At 39.9% G+C, this 24,099-nt stretch overlaps 2 protein-coding genes across 2 annotated transcripts; one reads left to right on the forward strand and one right to left on the reverse strand.

Moving 5' to 3' along the window:
* Positions 1-699: 699 nt before the first annotated feature.
* On the reverse strand, positions 700-16,655 carry LOC139759841 (transmembrane reductase CYB561D2). Its single transcript, XM_071682343.1, has 2 exons — positions 16,454-16,655; positions 700-1,405 (listed from the first exon to the last, which is right to left on the reverse strand). Exons 1-2 carry the CDS (start codon positions 16,565-16,567, stop codon positions 911-913), a joined length of 609 nt encoding a protein of 202 aa, XP_071538444.1. The 5' UTR covers positions 16,568-16,655; the 3' UTR covers positions 700-910.
* A 399-nt stretch (positions 16,656-17,054) lies between these two features.
* Positions 17,055-23,889, forward strand: LOC139759842 (ribosomal RNA-processing protein 7 homolog A-like). Its single transcript, XM_071682344.1, has 7 exons — positions 17,055-17,160; positions 18,077-18,216; positions 19,935-20,060; positions 20,912-21,035; positions 21,859-22,015; positions 22,306-22,430; positions 22,786-23,889. The coding sequence occupies exons 1-7, from the start codon at positions 17,121-17,123 to the stop codon at positions 22,869-22,871; spliced, it is 798 nt and encodes a 265-aa protein (XP_071538445.1). The 5' UTR covers positions 17,055-17,120; the 3' UTR covers positions 22,872-23,889.
* The last annotated feature ends 210 nt before the right edge of the window (positions 23,890-24,099 follow it).

Genomic DNA, 24,099 nt, shown 5'->3' on the forward strand with positions numbered 1-24,099 from the left:
TTGGGTAGGAAAAAGATTATCTTTACATCCTCTACAAACAAATAATTCAATCCACTCTACACCTTACCAACTGGATTTCCACCCCTTAAAAATAAATGTAACAACACTGTAAATGACACAAAATGGTGCACTTAATATCACAATCACTGTTTCAACATACTGCGAGACCCTTTATGCTCATAATCCAACTACCACAATGCAACTACACCATAATGAAGACACCAAGCACTTACTAGTCACTAAACATAGACATACACACATAACAACACTTTATGTCCTGTGGACTTGGTGAACTTCCTGAATGCTGCAGTAGCCTCATAGAGACAGAAGGGATTCCTGAGGCACTGAGTAAGAAGTAAACCTACAATCACCCCAAACTGTGTGTAATTGTTTCTATATTCAAGTTGGTCCTTTTAATAACTGCCATTACCACAAACCACAATAGGCAAACATGCACCATGTTTTCACTAACAAACTGAATCAAGTGTTGACATGGTGGATGGGCAACACTTTGGAATACCTAACAAAGTGGTGACATGGTGGGTGGGCAACAGTTTGGCATACCTAGCATGCATCTTGAAGATTATAAAACGAGGTTATGATTCTTTAAATTTGGAGGGAAATACCTTCTACTGATTCTCTGCTGGTAGCACATGGATTGCTACTGAAAACTGTCCCCTGTAGAGAGGAATGCTGTGGGAAAGATCATCTACGATAAAAACAAGCCATGTATGAAATGTCCAAATAATACAACAAAATTATTTCCTTTTCTCCATCAAATACTTGTCACTGAACATGATGAAATACATTACAGTAAAAGTGCATCACATGCACATGACTAGGAACAATACTTTCTTATTAATATATTCTTGCAATGTATCTTGCATATATTTTGCAGTGACAGTTTTAGTTATAAAATTTCCCATGCATATTTCATTAGGAATTTCTTACAAACTATAAACATTAGCAAAATATGCAGTCCTACTCCTGAATATAGGGTTAGCTTTGGTACTTTATCTTGAAACCAATTGCTCCATAACCCAAGTGCTACTGTTATCATAGCAGCTCCAAATGTCATCATTCCAAACAGGCCATGAATGGCTTTCAAAGTTCTGCCTTGCATGACACTTTTCAAAAGTTTAGGATACCTAACAAAGATCCCCACACTAAGCTGTAGCCAAAACAGCACAGATGTGGAAAGTCCTAAACTTCCATGCCAGGAAGTATAGTGAGGTTTACTGTTGAGCTCCTTGTTATAGTATATAGTTACATACCCAACACCATGTGCCACTGCTGCCAGCATTAACACTAACCAGTGAGCTGTTATCTTCGCACTGTGAAGCCTCCCACCTGCCAGCCCATACTTTGAGAACATGAAGATGGCTTCAGTCATCAAACCTGTGAACTAAACATGAAGTCTTGATATAGTTTTTTGAAGTCAAACTTTAACATACAAGAAAATCATGAGAAATATGGAGTACCAAATGATATCTGCAACATAATAACCACTGAAATATGTACAACACTACCTTACTAGTTCTCACCTGTCACTAAAAACTTCAACTGGATCTACTTCCACATCTTTCACTTATCAATCAATTTTATCATAAATTTTAGCACTATAATATGGAGGTGATAACAAGTAGTGGTGATGTGAGAAGGAGATGGAGTGAGTATTTTGAAGGTTTGTTGAATGTGTTTGATGATAGAGTGGCAGATATAGGGTGTTTTGGTCGAGGTGGTGTGCAAAGTGAGAGGGTTAGGGAAAATGATTTGGTAAACAGAGAAGAGGTAGTAAAAGCTTTGCGGAAGATGAAAGCCGGCAAGGCAGCAGGTTTGGATGGTATTGCAGTGGAATTTATTAAAAAAGGGGGTGCCTGTATTGTTGACTGGTTGGTAAGGTTATTTAATGTATGTATGACTCATGGTGAGGTGCCTGAGGATTGGCGGAATGCGTGCATAGTGCCATTGTACAAAGGCAAAGGGGATAAGAGTGAGTGCTCAAATTACAGAGGTACAAGTTTGTTGAGTATTCCTGGTAAATTATATGGGAGGATATTGATTGAGAGGGTGAAGGCATGTACAGAGCATCAGATTGGGGAAGAGCAGTGTGGTTTCAGAGGTGGTAGAGTATGTGTGGATCAGGTGTTTGCTTTGAAGAATGTATGTGAGAAATACTTAGAAAAGAAAATGGATTTGTATGTAGCATTTATGGATCTGGAGAAGGCATATGATAGAGTTGATAGAGATGCTCTGTGGAAGGTATTAAGAATATATGGTGTGGGAGGCAAGTTGTTAGAAGCAGTGAAAAGTTTTTATCGAGGATGTAAGGCATGTGTACGTGTAGGAAGAGAGGAAAGTGACTGGTTCTCTGTGAATGTAGGTTTGCGGCAGGGGTGTGTGATGTCTCCATGGTTGTTTAATTTGTTTATGGATGGGGTTGTTAGGGAGGTAAATGCAAGAGTTTTGGAAAGAGGGGCAAGTATGAAGTCTGTTGGGGATGAGAGAGCTTGGGAAGTGAGTCAGTTGTTGTTCGCTGATGATACAGCGCTGGTGGCTGATTCATGTGAGAAACTGCAGAAGCTGGTGACTGAGTTTGGTAAAGTGTGTGAAAGAAGAAAGTTAAGAGTAAATGTGAATAAGAGCAAGGTTATTAGGTACAGTAGGGTTGAGGGTCAAGTCAATTGGGAGGTGAGTTTGAATGGAGAAAAACTGGAGGAAGTGAAGTGTTTTAGATATCTGGGAGTGGATCTGGCAGCGGATAGAACCATGGAAGCGGAAGTGGATCATAGGGTGGGGGAAGGGGCGAAAATCCTAGGAGCCATGAAAAATGTGTGGAAGTCGAGAACATTATCTCGGAAAGCAAAAATGGCTATGTTTGAAGGAATAGTGGTTCCAACAATGTTGTATGGTCGCAAGGCGTGGGCTATGGATAGACTTGTGCGCAGGAGGGTGGATGTGCTGGAAATGACATGTTTGAGGACAATATGTGGTGAGAGGTGGTTTGATCGAATAAGTAATGTAAGGGTAAGAGAGATGTGTGGAAATAAAAAGAGTGTGGTTGAGAGAGCAGAAGAGGGTGTTTTGAAATGGTTTAGGCACATGGAGAGAATGAGTGAGGAAAGATTGACCAAGAGGATATATGTGTCGGAGGTGGAGGGAACGAGGAGAAGTGGGAGACCAAATTGGAGGTGGAAAGATGGAGTGAAAAAGATTTTGAGCGATCGGGGCCTGAACATGCAGGAGGGTGAAAGGCGGGCAAGGAATAGAGTGAATTGGATCAATGTGGTATACCGGGGTCGACGTGCTGTCAATGGATTGAATCAGGGCATGTGAAGCGTCTGGGGTAAACCATGGAAAGTTCTGTGGGGCCTGGATGTGGAAAGGGAGCTGTGGTTTTGGGCATTATTGCATGACAGCTAGAGACTGAGTGTGAACGAATGGGGCCTTTGTTGTCTTTTCCTAGCACTACCTTGCACACATGAGGGGGAGGGGGAAGTTTATTCCATGTGTGGCGAGGTGGCGATGGGAATGAATAAAAGCAGACAGTGTGAATTGTGTGCATGTGTATATATGTATGTGTCTGTGTGTGTATATATATGTGTACACTGAGATGTATGGGTATGTATATTTGCGTATGTGGATGTGTATGTATATGCATGTGTATGGGGGTGGGTTGGGCCCTTTCTTTCATCTGTTTCCTTGTGCTACCTCGCAAATGCGGGAGATAGCGACAAAGCAAAATAAAAAAATAAAAATAAAAAGATGTTTTGGAAGGAGGTAAATAAAGTGTGTAAGACAAGAGAACAAATGGGAACATCGGTGAGGGGGGCAAATGGGGAGGTAATAACAAGTAGTGGTGAAGTGAGAAGATGTAGTGAGTATTTTGATGGTTTGTTGAATGTATTTGATGATAGAGTGGCAGATATAGGGTGTTTTGGTCGAGGTGGTGCGCAAAATGAGTGGGTCATGGAGAATGGTTTTGTAAACAGAGAAGAGGCAGTGAAAGCTTTGTGGAAGATGAAAGCCAGCAAGATGGTGGGTTTGGGTGGTATTGCAGTGGAATTTATTAAAAAAGGGGGTGACTGTATTGTTGATTGGATGGTAAGGGTATTCGATATAAGTATGGTTCATGGTGAAGTGCCTGAGGACTGGTGGAATATATGCATAGTGCCACTGCATAAAGGCAAAGGGGATAAAGGTGAATGTTCAAATCACAGTGGTATAAGTTTACTGAGTATTTCTGGGAAATTATACGGGAGGGTATTGATTGAGAGGGTAAAGGCATGTACAAAGCATCTGATTGGGGCAGAGCACTGTGGTTTTAGAAGTGGTAGAGGATGTGTGGATCAGGTGTTTGCTTTGAAGAATGTATGTGAGAAATGCTTAGAAAAACAGATGGATTTGTATGTAGCATTTATGGATCTGGAGAAGGCATATGATATGGTTGACAGAGATGCTTCGTGGAAGGTATTAAGAGTATACTGTGTAAGAGGTAAGTTGCTAGAAGCACTGAAAAGATTTTTACCAAGGATGTAAGGCATGTGTACGAGTAGGATGAGGGGAAGTGATTGGTTCCCAGTGAATGTTGGTTTGCGACATGGGTGCGTGATGTCCCCATGGTTGTTTAATTTGTTTATGGATGGGGTAGTTAGGGAGGTGAATGCAAGAGTTTTGGAGAAGGGGCAAGTATGCAGTCTGTTGTCGATGAGAGAGCTTGGGAAGTGAGTCAGTTGTTGTTCGCTGATGATACAGCACTGGTGGCTGATTCGGGTAAAAAACTGCAGAGGTTGGTGACTGAGTTTGGTAAAGTATGTGAAAGAAGAAATCTGAGAGTAAATGTGAATGAGAGCAAGGTTATTAGGTATCAGTAGGGTTTAGGGACAAGCCAACTGGGAGGTAAGTTTGAATGGAGAAAAACTGGAGGAAGTGAAGTGCTTTAGATATCTGGGAGTGGATTTAGCAGCAGATGAAACCATGGAAGCGGAAGTGAGTCACAGGGTGGGGGAGGGGCAAAGCGTGGCGGCATCCAAAAATAGAGAAATTGAAGGTTCAATTCAAATCCCATTTGGGGGTGCCAAAGACATTACAAGGGAATAGCAGCATCCAAAGGGAAAGAGAGAAAGTGAAAGTTTACATTAAAGCCCATTTGGGGATGCCAAAGGCCATTATAATGGCATGGCGGCATCCAAAAATATAGAGAAATTGAAGGTTTAATTTGAATCCCCTTTGGCGGCACCAAAGGCCATTACAGGGGCATAGAAGCGTCCAAAAGGAAGGAGACAGATTGAAGGTTTTCCTTAAAGCCAATCTGGGATGCCAAAGGCTAGTAGAGTGGCTTGGCGGCAACCAAAAATAAAGAGGGAAATTGAAGGTTTAATCTAAATCCCCTTTGGTGGCACCAAAAGCCATTACAGAGGGAAAGAGATAAACTGAAGGTTTACTTTAAAGCCCCTTTGGGGGTGCCATAGGCCAGCAGAGTGGCATGGTGGAATCCAAAATTAAAGAGAGAAATTAAAGGTTCAATTTAAATCCCGGAAGTGCCAAAGGCCAATACAAGGGCATAACAGCATCGAAAAGGAAAGAAAGAAAGGGGAGGTTTACTTTAAAGCCCCTTTGGGGATGCCAAAGGCCAGCAGAGTGGCGTGGCAGAATCCAAAAACAGAGAAATTGAAAGTTTAATTTAAATCCCCTTTGGTGGCGCCAAAGGCCATTACAGGGAATAGCAGCATCCAAAGGGAAAGGCACAAACTGAAAATTTACTTTAAAGTCCCTTTGGGGTGCCAAAGGCCAACAGAGTGGCATGGCGGCATCCAAAAATATAGAGAAAAATTGAAGGTTTAATTTAAATCCCCTTTGGTGGTGCCAAAGGCCATTAAAGGTGCATAGCAGCATCCAAAGGCAAAGGGACAAATGGGAGTGTTGAAGAATGTGTGGAAGGCGAGAATGTTATCTCGGAGAGCAAAAATGGGTATGTTTGAAGGACTGATGGTTCCAACAATGTTATATGGTTGAGAGGCATGGGCTATAGATAAGGTTGTGAGGAGGAGGGTAGATGTGTTGGAAATGAAATGTTTGAGGACAATATGTGGTGTGAGGTGATTTGATCGAGTAATTAATGAAAGGGTAAGAGAGATGTGTGGTAATAAAAAGAGTGTGGTTGAGAGAGCAGAAGAGGATGTGTTGAAATGGTTTGGTCACATGGAGAGAATGAGTGAGGAAAGATTGACCAAGAGGATATATGTCAGAGCTAGAGGGAATAAGGAGAAGCAGGGGACCAAACTGGAGGTGGAAGGATGGAGTGAAAAAGATTTTGAGCGATTGGGGTCTGAACATACAGGAGGGTGAAAGGCGTGCAAGGAATAGAGTGAATTGGAACAATATGGTATACCAGGGTCAACGTGCTGTCAATGGATTGAATCAGGACATGTGAAGTGTCTGGGGTGAACCATGGAAAGTTTTGTGGGGCCTGGATGTGGAAAGGGACCTGTGGTTTCGGTGCATTAAACATGACAGCTAGAGACTGAGAGTGAATGAATGTGGCCTTTTTTTTGTCTTTTCCAAGTGCTACCTCACAGCAGCAGAGGGACAGGGGTAGGGGTAGTATGTATATGTATGTAAGCTGTTTCATGTGTGGCTGGGTGGCGACAGGAATGGATGAAGGCAGCAAGTATGAATATGTACACGTGTATATAGGTATATGTCTGTGTATGTATTTGTATGTATACGTTGAAATGTATAGGTATGTATATGTGCGTGTGTGTGCGTTTATGTATATACATGTGTATGTGGGTGTTTCCTTGCACTAACTCGCTAACATGGGAGACGGCGATTAAGTATAACAGTAAAAATAAATATCAGTAATTCTAATGATTTAGAATAGCAAGTCTAAATGTACTGTAGACATCATTTCTAATATCACTTTAAAATCAAATTTACTTGATGGTTAACAGAATTTCATTTCCATTGACAAGGTTCCTCCTTATATATTCCACTGAACTGGGTGGTTTACTGTGACAAGGTTCCTCCTTATACATTCCACTGAACTGGGGGTTCACTGCACCATTCTTTTTTATCATACTTTCTTCATATAAAAAGGCTCTCATATAATGATGCCTAACAGTGACATTTTGCAGTATGGTCAATCAAGAATTATGATACAAATTATAAAAATGGGTTACTCACACTTGCTGAGAATCTGCATCTTATATCACTCTACACCTGTACCATACAGGTTTATATCCGTTCATCAAACTAACAAACTGATTTCAACGCATCCTAAATTGTTAATAATCTTATAAAGTTGCTACATATCAACTCCATGTCATCTACAATTTAATGTGGCAATCCCAGTTTGCAGTCTTTCCTCATACATTAGTTGTCTGGCACTAACGATCCTAGTTTCTCTACAGTGAACATTTTCTATAGCAACACCTTATATCTAATGCTAACTGACCACTATCTGCATACTTAAGATGGAGCCAGATTGAACACTTATAAAGTGTACAAATCATATCTGACCACTATCTGCATACTTAAGATGGAGCCAGATTAACCACTTATAAAGTGTACAATCATTTAATTCTATAGTTCCCAATAAGGCCTTAAAATCTTTGGTTTGATTCATTCTCGTTTCATTATGAGAAACACCCTCTGCAAGACCTCCATATACCATAGCTACAAATTAATGAAGTATACCTTATATCCCCTAATCTCTTCTCTTTCAAAATTCTTAGGGAAATCCCTTGTTATCTTACAAAAGTAAGATCTTTACAACTAAGAAAAGTGTTTAAGTATCCGCCTTAAATGCTCGGCATAGTGTAAATATACTGAGAACTGACAAAAAGAGGGTATACCTACAGGCAGCCAGCCAATTACAAGATGTCTCACACACAGCTCGTTAAGTTTTACATTTCTTGGCCAATCACAGCCTGTGGGACACTTTCCACATGCCAATTAATGCATAGTGTTTCTTCACATTCACCACACAGCCACTACAATCACCAAACTGATCTTGTTCTCTGCCCAATTCTGATGAATAATCAATTTGAAAAATGTAACCCAAGTAGATATACAAAGCTTGCCCCTCCTTCACAATTCAACAACCTTAATTCACAGATACCCAAATCCTAAGAAACATAACACTAAAAAAACACATACACATTGAAATGACCTAACAGGCACTAAACAACCACCCTCCCAATTCAGCCTTAAACTCTATCCCATCAGACATACACCCATCACTTCTTAGGCAAAACATGTCACATTTTCCCATCTATTTCTAAACGTCATCTATCCCTAACAACACTATAGACATTGCTTCAACATATCCCACAGTCATTCATGCCCATGATTCAACCATCATATCAAAGACAGCAAACACTTACAACTCAACTGCCTTCTACTCTCCACATAAAGATACACACACGAAAGCATTACACTATATGAGATACGGTCCTGGCCAGTGAACATGGTCAGCTTCCTGAGCACTGCAGGAGCCTCATTAAGACAGGAATTCCTTTGGCAAGGCAGGAAGTACTGAAGACATGCAGCTTAAGAATATATCACTGAAGTTACATGAAAACATGTATAATATGATGAAGGCAATTGTGAGCAACTTGTTTCAGGGAAAGAAAGGAGAAAGTTACAATAAAACAAAGGCATTGGCTATGCAACTAGTTACAAATTGATTACTTACAATTAATTGATTAATGTTTTACTAATGACCATGGAACTATCACCATAACCTATTTTAGAATAGGTTATGGTGATGGTTCCATGGTAATTATGGTCATATCACACAATGAGCAATTGATACATCATTTACCATCCTATTCAAATTCCTAACCAGTGACTGGCAAACAATCAAATTGCCCCATAGAGTGAATTGGAGCGATGTGGTATACCGGGGTTGACGTGCTGTCAGTGGATTGAATCAAGGCATGTGAAGCGTCTGGGGTAAACCATGGAAAGCTGTGTAGGTATGTATATTTGCGTGTGTGGACGTGTGTATATACATGTGTATGGGGGGGGTTGGGCCATTTCTTTCGTCTGTTTCCTTGCGCTACCTCGCAAACGCGGGAGACAGCGACAAAGTATAACAAAAAAAAATATATATATATATATATATATATATATATATATATATATATATATATATATATATGCATTATCTCGGAAAGCAAAAATGGGTATGTTTGAAGGAATAGTGGTTCCAACAATGTTGTATGGTTGCGAGGCGTGGGCTATGGATAGAGTTGTGCGCAGGAGGATGGATGTGCTGGAAATGAGATGTTTGAGGACAATGTGTGTTGTGAGGTGGTTTGATCGAGTGAGTAACGTAAGGGTAAGAGAGATGTGTGGAAATAAAAAGAGCGTGGTTGAGAGAGCAGAAGAAGGTGTTTTGAAGTGGTTTGGGCACATGGAGAGGATGAGTGAGGAAAGATTGACCAAGAGGATATATGTGTCGGAGGTGGAGGGAGCAAGGAGAAGAGGGAGACCAAATTGGAGGTGGAAAGATGGAGTGAAAAAGATTTTGTGTGATCGGGGCCTGAACATGCAGGAGGGTGAAAGGAGGGCAAGGAATAGAGTGAATTGGAGCGATGTGGTATACCGGGGTTGACGTGCTGTCAGTGGATTGAATCAAGGCATGTGAAGCGTCTGGGGTAAACCATGGAAAGCTGTGTAGGTATGTATATTTGCGTGTGTGGATGTATGTATATACATGTGTATGGGGGGGGGGGGTTGGGCCATTTCTTTCGTCTGTTTCCTTGCGCTACCTCGCAAATGCGGGAGACAGCGACAAAGTATAAAAAAAAAAAATATATATATATATATATATATATATATATATATATATATATATATATATATATATATATATATATAACGCGGGAGACAGCGACAAAGTATAATAAGTAAAATAAAAATAAATAAATATATATATATATAGAGATGCTCTGTGGAAGGTATTAAGAATATATGGTGTGGGAGGAAAGTTGTTAGAAGCAGTGAAAAGTTTTTATCGAGGATGTAAGGCATGTGTACGTGTAGGAAGAGAGGAAAGTGATTGGTTCTCAGTGAATGAAGGTTTGCGGCAGGGGTGTGTGATGTCTCCATGGTTGTTTAATTTGTTTATGGATGGGGTTGTTAGGGAGGTAAATGCAAGAGTTTTGGAAAGAGGGGCAAGTATGAAGTCTGTTGGGGATGAGAGAGCTTGGGAAGTGAGTCAGTTGTTGTTCGCTGATGATACAGCGCTGGTGGCTGATTCATGTGAGAAACTGCAGAAGCTGGTGACTGAGTTTGGTAAAGTGTGTGGAAGAAGAAAGTTAAGAGTAAATGTGAATAAGAGCAAGGTTATTAGGTACAGTAGGGTTGAGGGTCAAGTCAATTGGGAGGTGAGTTTGAATGGAGAAAAACTGGAGGAAGTGAAGTGTTTTAGATATCTGGGAGTGGATCTGGCAGCGGATGGAACCATGGAAGCGGAAGTGGATCATAGGGTGGGGGAGGGGGCGAAAATTCTAGGGGCCTTGAAGAATGTGTGGAAGTCGAGAACATTATCTCGGAAAGCGATGTGGTATACCGGGGTTGACGTGCTGTCAGTGGATTGAATCAAGGCATGTGAGGCGTCTGGGGTAAACCATGGAAAGCTGTGTAGGTATGTATATTTGCGTGTGTGGACGTGTGTATATACATGTGTATGGGGGGGGGTTGGGCCATTTCTTTCGTCTGTTTCCTTGCGCTACCTCGCAAACGCGGGAGACAGCGACAAAGTATTAAAAAAAAAAAAAAAAAAAAAAATATATATATATATATATATATATATATATATATATTATTTTTCTATTATACTTTGTCGCTGTCTCCCGCGTTTGCGAGGTAGCGCAAGGAAACAGACGAAAGAAATGGCCCAACCCCACCCCATACACATGTATATACATACATCCACACACGCAAATATACATACCTACACAGCTTTCCATGGTTTGCCCCAGACGCTTCACATGCCTTGATTCAATCCACTGACAGCACGTCAACCCCGGTATACCACATCGCTCCAATTCACTCTATTCCTTGCCCTCCTTTCACCCTCCTGCATATTCAGGCCCCGATCACACAAAATCTTTTTCACTCCATCTTTCCACCTCCAATTTGGTCTCCCTCTTCTCCTCGTTCCCTCCACCTCCGACACATATATCCTCTTGGTCAATCTTTCCTCACTCATTCTCTCCATGTGCCCAAACCACTTCAAAACACCCTCTTCTGCTCTCTCAACCACGCTCTTTTTATTTCCACACATCTCTCTTACCCTTACGTTACTCACTCGATCAAACCACCTCACACCACACATTGTCCTCAAACATCTCATTTCCAGCACATCCATCCTCCTGCACACAACTCTATCCATAGCCCACGCCTCGCAACCATACAACATTGTTGGAACCACTATTCCTTCAAACATACCCATTTTTGCTTTCCAAGATAATGTTCTCGACTTCCAAACATTCTTCAAGGCCCCCAGAATTTTCGCCCCCTCCCCCACCCTATGATCCACTTCCGCTTCCATGGTTCCATCCGCTGCCAGATCCACTCCCAGATATCTAAAACACTTCACTTCCTCCAGTTTTTCTCCATTCAAACTCACCTCCCAATTGACTTGACCCTCAACCCTACTGTACCTAATAACCTTGCTCTTATTCACATTTACTCTTAACTTTCTTCTTCCACACACTTTACCAAACTCAGTCACCAGCTTCTGCAGTTTCTCACATGAATCAGCCACCAGTGCTGTATCATCAGCGAACAACAACTGACTCACTTCCCAAGCTCTCTCATCCCCAACAGACTTCATACTTGCCCCTCTTTCCAAAACTCTTGCATTTACCTCCCTAACAACCCCATCCATAAACAAATTAAACAACCATGGAGACATCACACACCCCTGCCGCAAACCTACATTCACTGAGAACCAATCACTTTCCTCTCTTCCTACACGTACACATGCCTTACATCCTCGATAAAAACTTTTCACTGCTTCTAACAACTTTCCTCCCACACCATATATATATATATATATATATATATATATATATATGCCTTCTCCAGATCCATAAATGCTACATACAAATCCATTTGCTTTTCTAAGTATTTCTCACATACATTCTTCAAAGCAAACACCTGATCCACACATCCTCTACCACTTCTGAAACCACACTGCTCTTCCCCAATCTGACGCTCTGTACATGCCTTCACCCTCTCAATCAATATCCTCCCATATAATTTACCAGGAATACTCAACAAACTTGTACCTCTGTAATTTGAGCACTCACTCTTATCCCCTTTGCCTTTGTACAATGGCACTATGCATGCATTCTGCCAATCCTCAGGCACCTCACCATGAGTCATACATACATTAAATAACCTTACCAACCAGTCAACAATACAGTCACCCCCTTTTTTAATAAATTCCACTGCAATACCATCCAAACCTGCTGCCTTGCCGGCTTTCATCTTCCGCAAAGCTTTTACTACCTCTTCTCTGTTTACCAAATCATTTTCCCTAACCCTCTCACTTTGCACACCATCTCGACCAAAACACCCTATATCTGCCACTCTATCATCAAACACATTCAACAAACCTTCAAAATACTCACTCCATCTCCTTCTCACATCACCACTACTTGTTATCACCTCCCCATTTGCGCCCTTCCCTGAAGTTCCCATTTGCTCCCTAGTCTTACGCACTTTATTTACCTCCTTCCAGAACATCTTTTTATTCTCCCTAAAATTTAATGATACTCTCTCACCCCAACCTCATTTGCCCTTTTTTTCACCTCTTGCACCTTTCTCTTGACCTCCTGTCTCTTTCTTTTATACATCTCCCACTCAATTGCATTTTTTCCCTGCAAAAATCGTCCAAATGCCTCTCTCTTCTCTTTCACTAATACTCTTACTTCTTCATCCCACCACTCACTACCCTTTCTAATCAACCCACCTCCCACTCTTCTCATGCCACAAGCATCTTTTGCGCAATCCATCACTGATTCCCTAAATACATCCCATTCCTCCCCCACTCGCCTTACTTCCATTGTTCTCACCTTTTTCCATTCTGTATTCAGTCTCTCCTGGTACTTCCTCACACAAGTCTCCTTCCCAAGCTCACTTACTCTCACCACCCTCTTCACCCCAACATTCACTCTTCTTTTCTGAAAACCCATACAAATCTTCACCTTAGCCTCCACAAGGTAATGATCAGACATCCCTCCAGTTGCACCTCCCAGCACATTAACATCCAAAAGTCTCTCTTTCGCGCGCCTGTCAATTAACACGTAATCCAATAACGCTCTCTGGCCATCTCTCCTACTTACATAAGTATACTTATTGGAGGTGGAAAGATGGAGTGAAAGATTTTGAGTGATCGGGGTCTGAACATGCTGGAGGGTGAAAGGCGTGCAAGGAATAGAGTGAATTGGAATGATGTGGTATACCGGGGTCGACATGCTGTCAATGGATTGAACCAGGGCATGTGAAGCGTCTGGGGTAAACCATGGAAAGTTCTGTGGGGCCTGGATGTGGAAAGGGAGCTGTGGTTTCGGGCATTATTGCGTGGCAGCTAGAGACTGAGTGTGAACGAATGGGGCCTTTGTTGTCTTTTCCTAGTGCTACCTCACACACATGAGGGGGGAGGGGAAAGGTATTCCATGTGTGGCGAGGTGGCGATGGGAGTGAATGGGGGCAGACAGTGTGAATTGTGTGCATGGGTATATATGTATGTGTCTGTGTATATATATATATGTGTACATTGAGATGTATAGGTATGTATATTTGCGTGTGTGGATGTGTGTGTGTATACATTGTGTATGGGGGTGGGTTGGGCCATTTCTTTCGTCTGTTTCCTTGCGCTACCTCACAAACACAGGAGACAGCGACAAAGCAAAATAAATAAAAATAAATATATATATATATATATATATATATATATATATATATATATATATATATATATATATATATATATATATATATATACATTCTTTTTTTCATACTATTTGTTGTCTCTTGCATTAGCGAGGTAGTGCAAGGAAACAGACAAAAGAATGGCCCAACCCACCCCTATACACATGTATATACATACACATCCACACACGCAATATATACATACCTATACATCTCAACGTATACATATATATAGACACACAGACATATACATATATACACATGCACATAATTCATACTGTCTGCCTTTATTCTTTCCCATCGCCACCTCGCCACACATGAAAATAACCACCCCCTCCCCCAAATGTGCGCAAGGTAGCGCTAGGAAAAGACAACAAAGGCCACTTTCGTTCACATTCAGTCTCTAGCTGTCATATAATAATGCACTGAAACCACAGCTCCCTTTCCACATCCAGGCCCCATAAAACTTTCCATGGTTTACCCCAGACGCTTCACATGCCCTGGTTCAATCCATTGACAGCATGTCGACCCCGGTATACCACATCATTCCAATTCACTCTATTCCTTGCATGCCTTTCACCCTCCTGCATGTTCAGACCCCGATCACTCAAAATCTTTCACTCCATCTTTCCACCTTCAATTTGGTCTCCCACTTCTCGTTCCCTCCACCTCTGACACATATATCCTCTTGGTCAATCTCACCTCATTCATTCTCTCCATGTGACCACACCATTTTAAAACACCCTCTTCTGCTCTCTCAACCACACTTTTTATTACCACATATCTCTCTTACCCTTTCATTACTTACTTGATCAAACCACCTCACACCACATATTGTCCTCAAACATCTCATTTCCAGCACATCCACCCTCCTCTGCACAACTCTATCTATAGCCCACATCTCACAACCATACAAAATTGTTGGAACCACTATTCCTTCAAACATATCCATTTTTGCTTTCTGAGACAATGTTCTCGACTTCCACACATTCTTCAACACTCCCAGAACTTTCGCCCCCTTCCCCACCCTATGATTCACCTCCGCTTCCATGGTTCCATCCGCTGCCAGATCCACTCCCAGATATCTAAAACACTTCACTTCCTCCAGTTTTTCTCCATTCAAACTTACCTCCCAATTGACTTGTTCCTCAACCCTACTGTACCTAATAATCTTGCTCTTATTCACATTTACTCTCAGCTTTCTTCTTTCACACACTTTACCAAACTCAGTCACCAGCTTCTGCAGTTTCTCAACCAATCAGCCACCAGCGCTGTATCATCAGTGAACAACAACTGACTCACTTCCCAAGCTCTCTCATCCACAACAGACTGCATACTTGCCCCTCTTTCCAAAACTCTTGCATTCACCTCCCTAACAACCCCATCCATAATCAAATTAAACAACCATGAAGACATCACACACCCCTGCCGCAAACCAACATTCACTGAGAACCAATCACTTTCCTCTTTTCCTACACATACACATGCCTTACATCCTCGATAAAAACTTTTCACTGCTTCTATCAACTTGCCTCCCACACCATATATTCTTAATACCTTCCACAGAACATCTCTATCAACTCTATCATATGCCCTCTCCAGATCCATAAATGCTACATACAAATCCAGTTGCTTATCTAAGTATTTCTCACATACATTCTTCAAAGCAAACACCTGATCCACACATCCTCTACCACTTCTGAAACCACACTGCTCTTCCCCAATCTGATGCTGTACATACCTTCACCCTCTCAATCAATACCCTCCCATATAATTTCCTAGGAATACTCAACAAACTTATACCTCTGTAATTTGAGCACTCACTTTTATCCCCTTTGCCTTTGTACAATGGCACTATGCAAGCATTCCGCCAATCCTCAGGCACCTCACCATGAGTCATACATACAATAAATAACCTTACCAACCAGTCAACAATACAATCACCCCCTTTTTAACAAATTCCACTGCAATACCATCCAAACCCGCTGCCTTGCCGGCTTTCATCTTCCGCAAAGCTTTAACTACCTCTTCTCTGTTTACCATTTTCCCTAACCCTCTCACTTTGCACAACACCTCGACCAAAACACCCTATATCTGCCACTCTATCATCAAACACATTCAACAAACCTTCAAAATACTCACTCCATCTCCTTCTCACATCACCACTACTTGTTATCACCTCCACATTAGCCCCCTTCACTGATGTTCCCATTTGTTCCCTCGTCTTACGCACTTTATTTACCTCCTTCCAAAACATCTTTTTATTCTCCCTAAAATTTAATGATACTCTCTCACCCCAACTCTCATTTGCCCTCTTTTTCACCTCTTGCACCTTCATATCAACACTCTTTTAACGTTATATAGAAAAAACTGAAAACAGTGGATATAAAGGGCATATTTCCTATCAATCCAGTACGAAAGCAAGTGTCACGTCATCACAGAGCAAAGCATATTACTATTCCATATTTTGCTTTCTGTCATGAACTGAATAACTTACGGCCACTGTCATAAGTGTAGGGTGGTATGAGAAGAGTGAGGAGCCAGGTTTCGCCAAGTAGGTCACGAAAAGAGTAAAAACGACTCCTCCCGTCCGTAGTATGTGATGGAGCATCTTGATTATCACTTAATAAGAGTTTGAAGGTGGAGCGGGGTGGTGGTGCACCACGGTGTGTTGACGGAACACCAGGGGTAACGAACCACCCCCACCCCACCAAGAATTACTGATTTTTTAATTTACTTTCTCTCACTAGCAAAGATTGTTATATAGATTTTAAAGCTGTGAATTATTATCTAACAATATTTTTGTCTTCAATACAAAAAAATACTTCATCGACGAAACGGATTTTTCTTATCTATTCCTTAGCATTACCATCGGAAAAATGTGCGTAACATCATATCTTTATCTTTAAATGAGTAAATTCTTAAATTTATAAGGCATGGGGTAAGTACTGAATATATCAAAGATAAGGTAAAGGACAATTTGGGCAACACAAAACATCATCAGTAAATATTCTGGGGGTTTCCTTCATATATTCTGAAAAGTTCTACTTTATGAAATTTAGCAATTTTTATTTCTTAGTGTATACTTGTTGATCATTATTCATTCAGCATTCTTACTATTTTTCATATGAACTTGAAACCTTACATCTCAGATGTAAACAAACATGGCTATCGATACAGTAAGCAGCGTGTATGGGTTCCAAGGTATTTATATAGTCACTTAACCAGCAATAAGTACTTTTAGATAAGTTTAACCCTCAGGATTATGGTTCTCAGCAGAGGAATTTTAGGAATTCTGCGATTCTTTTCCGTATAATTCACATAGATGATGACCCTATTGGCCAAACTGTTCTTTTTGGTGATATTTACGTTGATGAACGTGTGTAAATTGTTTATTCTCGATTTAGTGAAACCTTAAGACAGAAAAGGTTGGCTGATTCTATGCATGAATCAACTGAACTAGAAACATGAATTTGGCCCAAAATATATGCTGCTGAGAGTGTATTCGGACAGATGCTAAAGCCAGATTATGGGTACTCATCATCTGCCTTTCCAACTCGGTTTTGAAGTGATATACCATTAAATGATTTTGGTTAAGGTTTGCCATTACAATCAACATTTAGAATCAGTGTTAATTAAAGAAAACACACGATATTTAGACATCTGTGGATCTTGTTTTGTCACTGAAAATTCCATAATTCCAACGATACCTAATCTCAAGCACAATGAATTTTCAAATCTTAACAAGGCACAGTATATTCCATAATCTCAAACACACTGATTTAGACTACATGACTGAGGGCATTTCTTTTTTCATCCCACAGTAGTAAGTGACAGTAGGGTGAGATATAAGGAACAGGAACAATGTAATAATTTATGTAGAAGTGGAGGAAAAACTTTTAAAATTCATACAGATCCCTTAAAATTTCATGTAATATCTTTAGCAGTTAAGATTAATGGTAAAATTGTACTAGCATTGATATGGCTTACTTCTTGAATTTCTTTGGTACATATTTTCTTTAGTACCAGGTTTATAATTTGTTTTCTCAGTGTTAGATGTGTTGTAGTAACTCTCATTTAATTTTTCAAAAAAAATTCTTTCTTATTACATCTTTTCCAGTTGTGGGACTCAGATTCAGTGAGGAGAGTAAAGGGGTTCACCAGCTGCTATGGAAAAAACACTCAGTACGGTTTTATAATAAAAGCAAACCACCTGACCGCACGTTGTTTATTGTGAATGTACCACCATACTGCACGAAGGTAAGTCATTTGAAGAAGAAATGGAACACTCTTTAAAGCCGTATGGTTCTTTCTCCAAAAGCAATTAAAACTGTAGGGTAATTGGAATGTTTTTCAGCTTTTATCGAACATCATTTTCAACCCGTTTACTCTGGCAGGCTTAACGAGGTTACCTCCCTGTGTGGTTCATTTCAAAATAAAGGAAGTTACACCCTTATTTTACATCTAAGTCTTAACTTTCTCATTACGAATCAATATAAAATCTTCTTAAGACTTCCATGCCTAATGAGCCATCTGACATAAAGTTTTAGGGTTTATGGCTTATGTGTCACATAAATAGGATAGCCATGACGAATGAGTTAAAGATATGTACAATGAAATATTAGAATATTTAGGATATATTTGCATGGATATGATCATTGTCTTTAGCATAATAAAAGCACATGATAAAAGCTGATCAGCACCTCTTGACGGATATTTCACAAGGTTTGTGCCATCTGTCAAGCCTAGTTGGTGGCTGATGGGGTAGTGCATGATAATTTCTCCCCACAGTCAGTCATTTTACAGCCATGCCAATAAGAACACTTCTTGATGAGTTTTCTAAGAGGGAAACTGAGTGGCTCCTAATAAGATTTTGAGAACCAGGCAGATGATCCTGAAGTATTTGACAATGATGATCTTTCTTTTGATTCTGTGAAGTGATTTTATGTTCATAGGCTCCTCCTCTTCATCATTTAAAGTTGACCAAGAGGAGGCTACAGGTTTTCAAGCAAAAATAGAGGCATTGTTGCCAGCACCTGCTAGACCTTAACAACATTTCATCTGCATCTGATTGGTGCTGCTAGTGATTCTACAAATTTTTAGTTTTGCTGTTGTGATAAGAAAATTAATGAATCACTGCATTATAAGACAAAAATATTTATGATAGAAGATGAATGATAATAGTAATTAGTTAGTAATTTTTTGTGTACTTAAAATAAGCATTAAAATGTCCAGTGGCAACTCATTTGATACTCATGCACCTCTCCTGCACTTTTTAGCATATTGTGCTGAAATGTCTACAGAACCTTTACACATTCTTAGAGTGAAAATAGTGGACAAAATATACTTCAGTGATTTTTTTGTTATATGAATATTTAGAGTGAAATACATTTTCTAACAACCTGAAATACTTAAATTTTCAGGATCAGAAAGGAAAAGTTAGTGAGATTCAGAATCACTTTATTGTTATGGTTTGTTTTCAGAAGTCACAACCTGGTATAGCAAAGATGCTTTTGACCTGACACTTGTGGATCTTGTCAAATACATTTGAAGCTCAAGAGATGGTGCTTTATGAGTGTAAAACTCCTTCCCTGTACTGTACAAATAGATAATAATTACATAGCAAATAATACGTAGCCAAACCTGTTCATCCAAAAGGCAGAAGCTGCATCTCCTGTGAAATGCACATAGTACTGTCACTATGCCCTGACACTTATTACATTGATACTTTTATTTCAGAATTAATGAAATTAGCTTTTAAGGCAATCTGATAGATCATAGGAAAAATTCTGCTGTTTATTCCTTTACCTTCATTGGGTAGAGATAAGTTAATATACTGGCCATCATTACTGTTAAACCATATGAAAGTTCATTTTAATATACTGCATATTCATGTAATTTATGTATTGAGGTATTACAGTGTCCCCTTTGCAAACAGAATAGCCTGAGTAATTTGCATACTTTATGTTCATTTCCAGGATGCATTCCAAAGGCTATTTGCAGAATTTGGGAAGGTAGAGAATGTGTATTTCCATAAAAAGCCATCATCAAGTCCACCCGAACAAGAAAAATACCCACACTTTTCCAGCATGGTTCCTGTTTTTGTAAGTGTCTTACACATGGAAAGATTCCGGATGAACATGATTATAACAACACATTACAGGGACTCCACAATATGTGTAAAAATTTATACAAACATAGATGGATGTCAAGAAAGTCTGTATTTAGTATAGTATGTAGTTACCATTACTTGTTTTATATCTTCCCTCTTAATCAAATTGATGTCACCAAAGTGGTAGTGGGATACAGCAGATTTAGAAAATATGTCTGGTTAAATCACTGAATCATGTATGCTTGCACCTTAAAGCAGGTTTCCTCCTAATGTAGAATATCATGGTCTCTGTTTGACCAAAGGCAGGTCCAAAACATACAAGCTCCTGCAACCATGGTCAGGTAGAAAGTGATGGATTGGGAAAGCCAGGACTTCATCATAAACATTGAGAGTTGGAAGGTCCTAACTTTTTTTCTAGAGAATTTTCCAAAGAATCTCATGCTCTGTGGGACACCATTTAGAAAAAAAAAACTAATTTTCAAAACTTATATTTTTAAGATAGAATGCTTACTTGCCCTCCTTTCAGGGTTCTAGACTGGTGGTGGGGTAGCTAGGTGAAAGGGTTTTGAGACGTAACTTTGTGGATAGTTGTTTGAGGTGGTTATGATTTTGCCAGTGAATACATTATTGATTTTATGTAGATTATTCTGAGTGGCTATACAATATAGTCACCTATTGCATCCATTAAGTGTGACTGTGGTGGTATAAGTCAGTGTGTGTTCATGTAGGTTAATTCAACAGCCCACAAAAAACTAAAAGAAGGACAGTTGAGAGGTTTAAGTTTGAAAACACTTTTCACATGGTCAGAGTTAGCTTTCTTCATTAAAACTTCATTCTCCTCAGGGCTTCAAAGTGGCATATGTTGTATTTAAACATTCCTCTGCCATTAAGAAAGCTATGTCTGTACCACCATCAACAGTCCTAGTGTTATCCACAAAGGAACATCCAGTTTTAACAGGAATGCAGAGTGAGTATCAAGTTTTCTGTAATTATTTTCTAGCCCATTTGTTACGACTGCATCTTCCAAGATTACACTTGAAATTAATGCACCCTCCATTTTCTTCTGTTTTAATCATTAATGCAGTATATCTTACTGTAATTTAGGTGTACACTACTTGAAATGCTCTAGTTATTAGAAGAAAGGTGGATTTTTAAGGGAGTGGATGAGGGCAAATGTCAGATGTGACTGTAAGAAAGAATACCAAGAGGAGGCGCTTACCTACAGAATGTTTTCCCTTACAAATGTGGTCTGTAAGGTACTGAAAAGGCAAATGGATAACTTCCTGAAGAGAAGCTACCAATCGAAGGACCACATGGTTTCAGGGAGAAGGTCATGTCAGGTTATGGACAAAGCCAGAAACTTAAAAGAAATATTGTGTTGTGCTTTATTATTTGAATGGGAAAATTGTGTATAGTATTACATCTAGACAAGTAGCATACCTAATTACAACAGTATTTCAAGCAAATGCATTTTCATGTCAATGGCTGAAATAAAGCCGTGTCTAATGTATTTCTGAGTGTATGCCATTTTAGAAATCAGCTTTCACAGTTGGAATAATTCTTCAGGTGCATATTTATTATGAATCTCTTCTTCACACACTACCCTATACCTGTATATTCTATCTGACTTTTATGTAATTTCCCTCGACAGAAAAATTTAATTCTCCAGACTTCCATAATGCATAACACTGATTACAGTGGCCTTCACCAGTTTCCCATCCCAAAATAACTTCTTTTTACTTTAAAAGTTTCCCTTTTTTATTTCTGATCATAGCTGTACAATTCTCCAGAATGGCAGCAGGAATATAATAAAGAATTTGTGAGCAGAACAGCCCTGAGTGGTGAAATTAAGTCCTTGATGTCAGAGTATGACAACAAGTGTGAACAAGAGCGAGCAGCTGCCAAGCAGGAGCCTGATGATGAAGGCTGGGTAACAGTTACATCAGGGTCAGTACTAATGTAGTGTGCTTAATTTTCTTTTGTTTTTAGCACATATTGTATCATTCTTCAGCTTTCAAATCTTACATGAAAAGTTGGGGTCAGCTCACTTTCAGAATTTAAGTATTGCTTTTATACTGACTTTTGAGCTTGCCTGATATTTTAAGTACACTGAATTTCCCTCAGCTTTGCACTATTAATGCTCTGTGATGGCAGGCCAATTGAAGAAACTAAGGAAAATGTACTTTGAGATTGCTCATTGCTTCTTTTTGAGTTTGCTCATAAAAAAATATCTTCAGGAAGAAGAAAAAGCCTCAGCTGAAAAAGATTGATGAATTAAAAAACAAGAAGAGTAAAAGAAAGAAGAAGAATAAAGAATTGGTTAATTTCTATACCTTTCAACGCAGACAAACCAAAATGGATCGTAAGTATGAAAAGTAATTTTTGTCTTCCCATAAAGTAGCTTACTTATTTAATTCACGTGTATGGTATATTGATTTATTATTTCATAAGTTCATATTAAAGTAGTACTTCAGAATTGATCATGCTGTAACGTGATGTCCTTTTATATGCATCCTAATCATCTGATCACTCTGGACTCCATTTTTTCACGTAATTTTTTTTTTTTCATACATTCCATGGTAGTATCCAGGACGATAACTTTAGTGGGGAATGGAATATGATGTAGTTGAGTCATATTGCCAAGATACTTATTAATTAGATGTAATTTCAATAATCATTTACATTCATGGAATTTTTTTTTGTTTTTTGTTGCTTAGATCTTGCACAGCTTCGAAAGAAATTTGAAGAGGACAAGAAGAGGATAAGCATGATGAGAGCTTCCAGAAAGTTCCGGCCATACTAATATATATATATATATATATATATATATCCCTGGGGATAGGGGAGAAAGAATACTTCCCACGTATTCCCTGCGTGTCGTAGAAGGCGACTAAAAGGGAAGGGAGCAGGGGGCTGGAAATCCTCCCCTCTGCCTTTTCTTTCTTTTTTTTTTTTTTTTTTTCCATAGGAAGGAACAGAGAAGGGGGCTGGATGAGGATGTTTCCTCAGAGGCCCAGTCCTCTGTTCTTAACGCTACCTCGCTGATGCGGGAAACGGCGAATAGTATGAAAATTTTTTTTTTTTTTTTTTTTTTTTTTTTTTTTTTTTTATACTTTGTCGCTGTCTCCCGCGTTTGTGAGGTAGCGCAAGGAAACAGACGAAAGAAATGGCCCAACCCCCCCCCATACACATGTATATACATACGTCCACACACGCAAATATACATACCTACACAGCTTTCCATGGTTTACCCCAGACGCTTCACATGCCCTGCTTCAATCCACTGACAGCACGTCAACCCCGGTATACCACATCGTTCCAATTCACTCTATTCCTTGCCCTCCTTTCACCCTCCTGCATGTTCAGGCCCCGATCACACAAAATCTTTTTCACTCCATCTTTCCACCTCCAATTTGGTCTCCCACTTCTCCTCATTCCCTCCACCTCCGACACATATATCCTCTTGGTCAATCTTTCCTCACTCATTCTCTCCATGTGCCCAAACCATTTCAAAACACCCTCTTCTGCTCTCTCAACCACGCTCTTTTTATTTCCACACATCTCTCTTACCCTTACGTTACTTACTCCATCAAACCACCTCACACCACACATTGTCCTCAAACATCTCATTTCCAGCACATCCATCCTCCTGCGCACAACTCTATCCATAGCCCACACCTCGCAACCATACAACATTGTTGGAACCACTATTCCTTCAAACATACCCATTTTTGCTTTCCGAGATAATGTTCTCGACTTCCACACATTCTTCAAGGCCCCCAGGACTTCCACACATTCTTCAAGGCCCCCAGGATTTTTGCCCCCTCCCCCACCCTATGATCCACTTCCGCTTCCATGGTTCCATCCACTGCCAGATCCACTCCCAGATATCTAAAACACTTCACTTCCTCCAGTTTTTCTCCATTCAAACTCACCTCCCAATTGACTTGACCCTCAACCCTACTGTACCTAATAACCTTGCTCTTATTCACATTTACTCTTAACTTTCTTCTTCCACACACTTTTCCAAA

The sequence above is a fragment of the Panulirus ornatus genome, chromosome 34 (genome assembly GCF_036320965.1).
Source record: "Panulirus ornatus isolate Po-2019 chromosome 34, ASM3632096v1, whole genome shotgun sequence".
Classification (NCBI taxonomy): domain Eukaryota; kingdom Metazoa; phylum Arthropoda; class Malacostraca; order Decapoda; family Palinuridae; genus Panulirus; species Panulirus ornatus.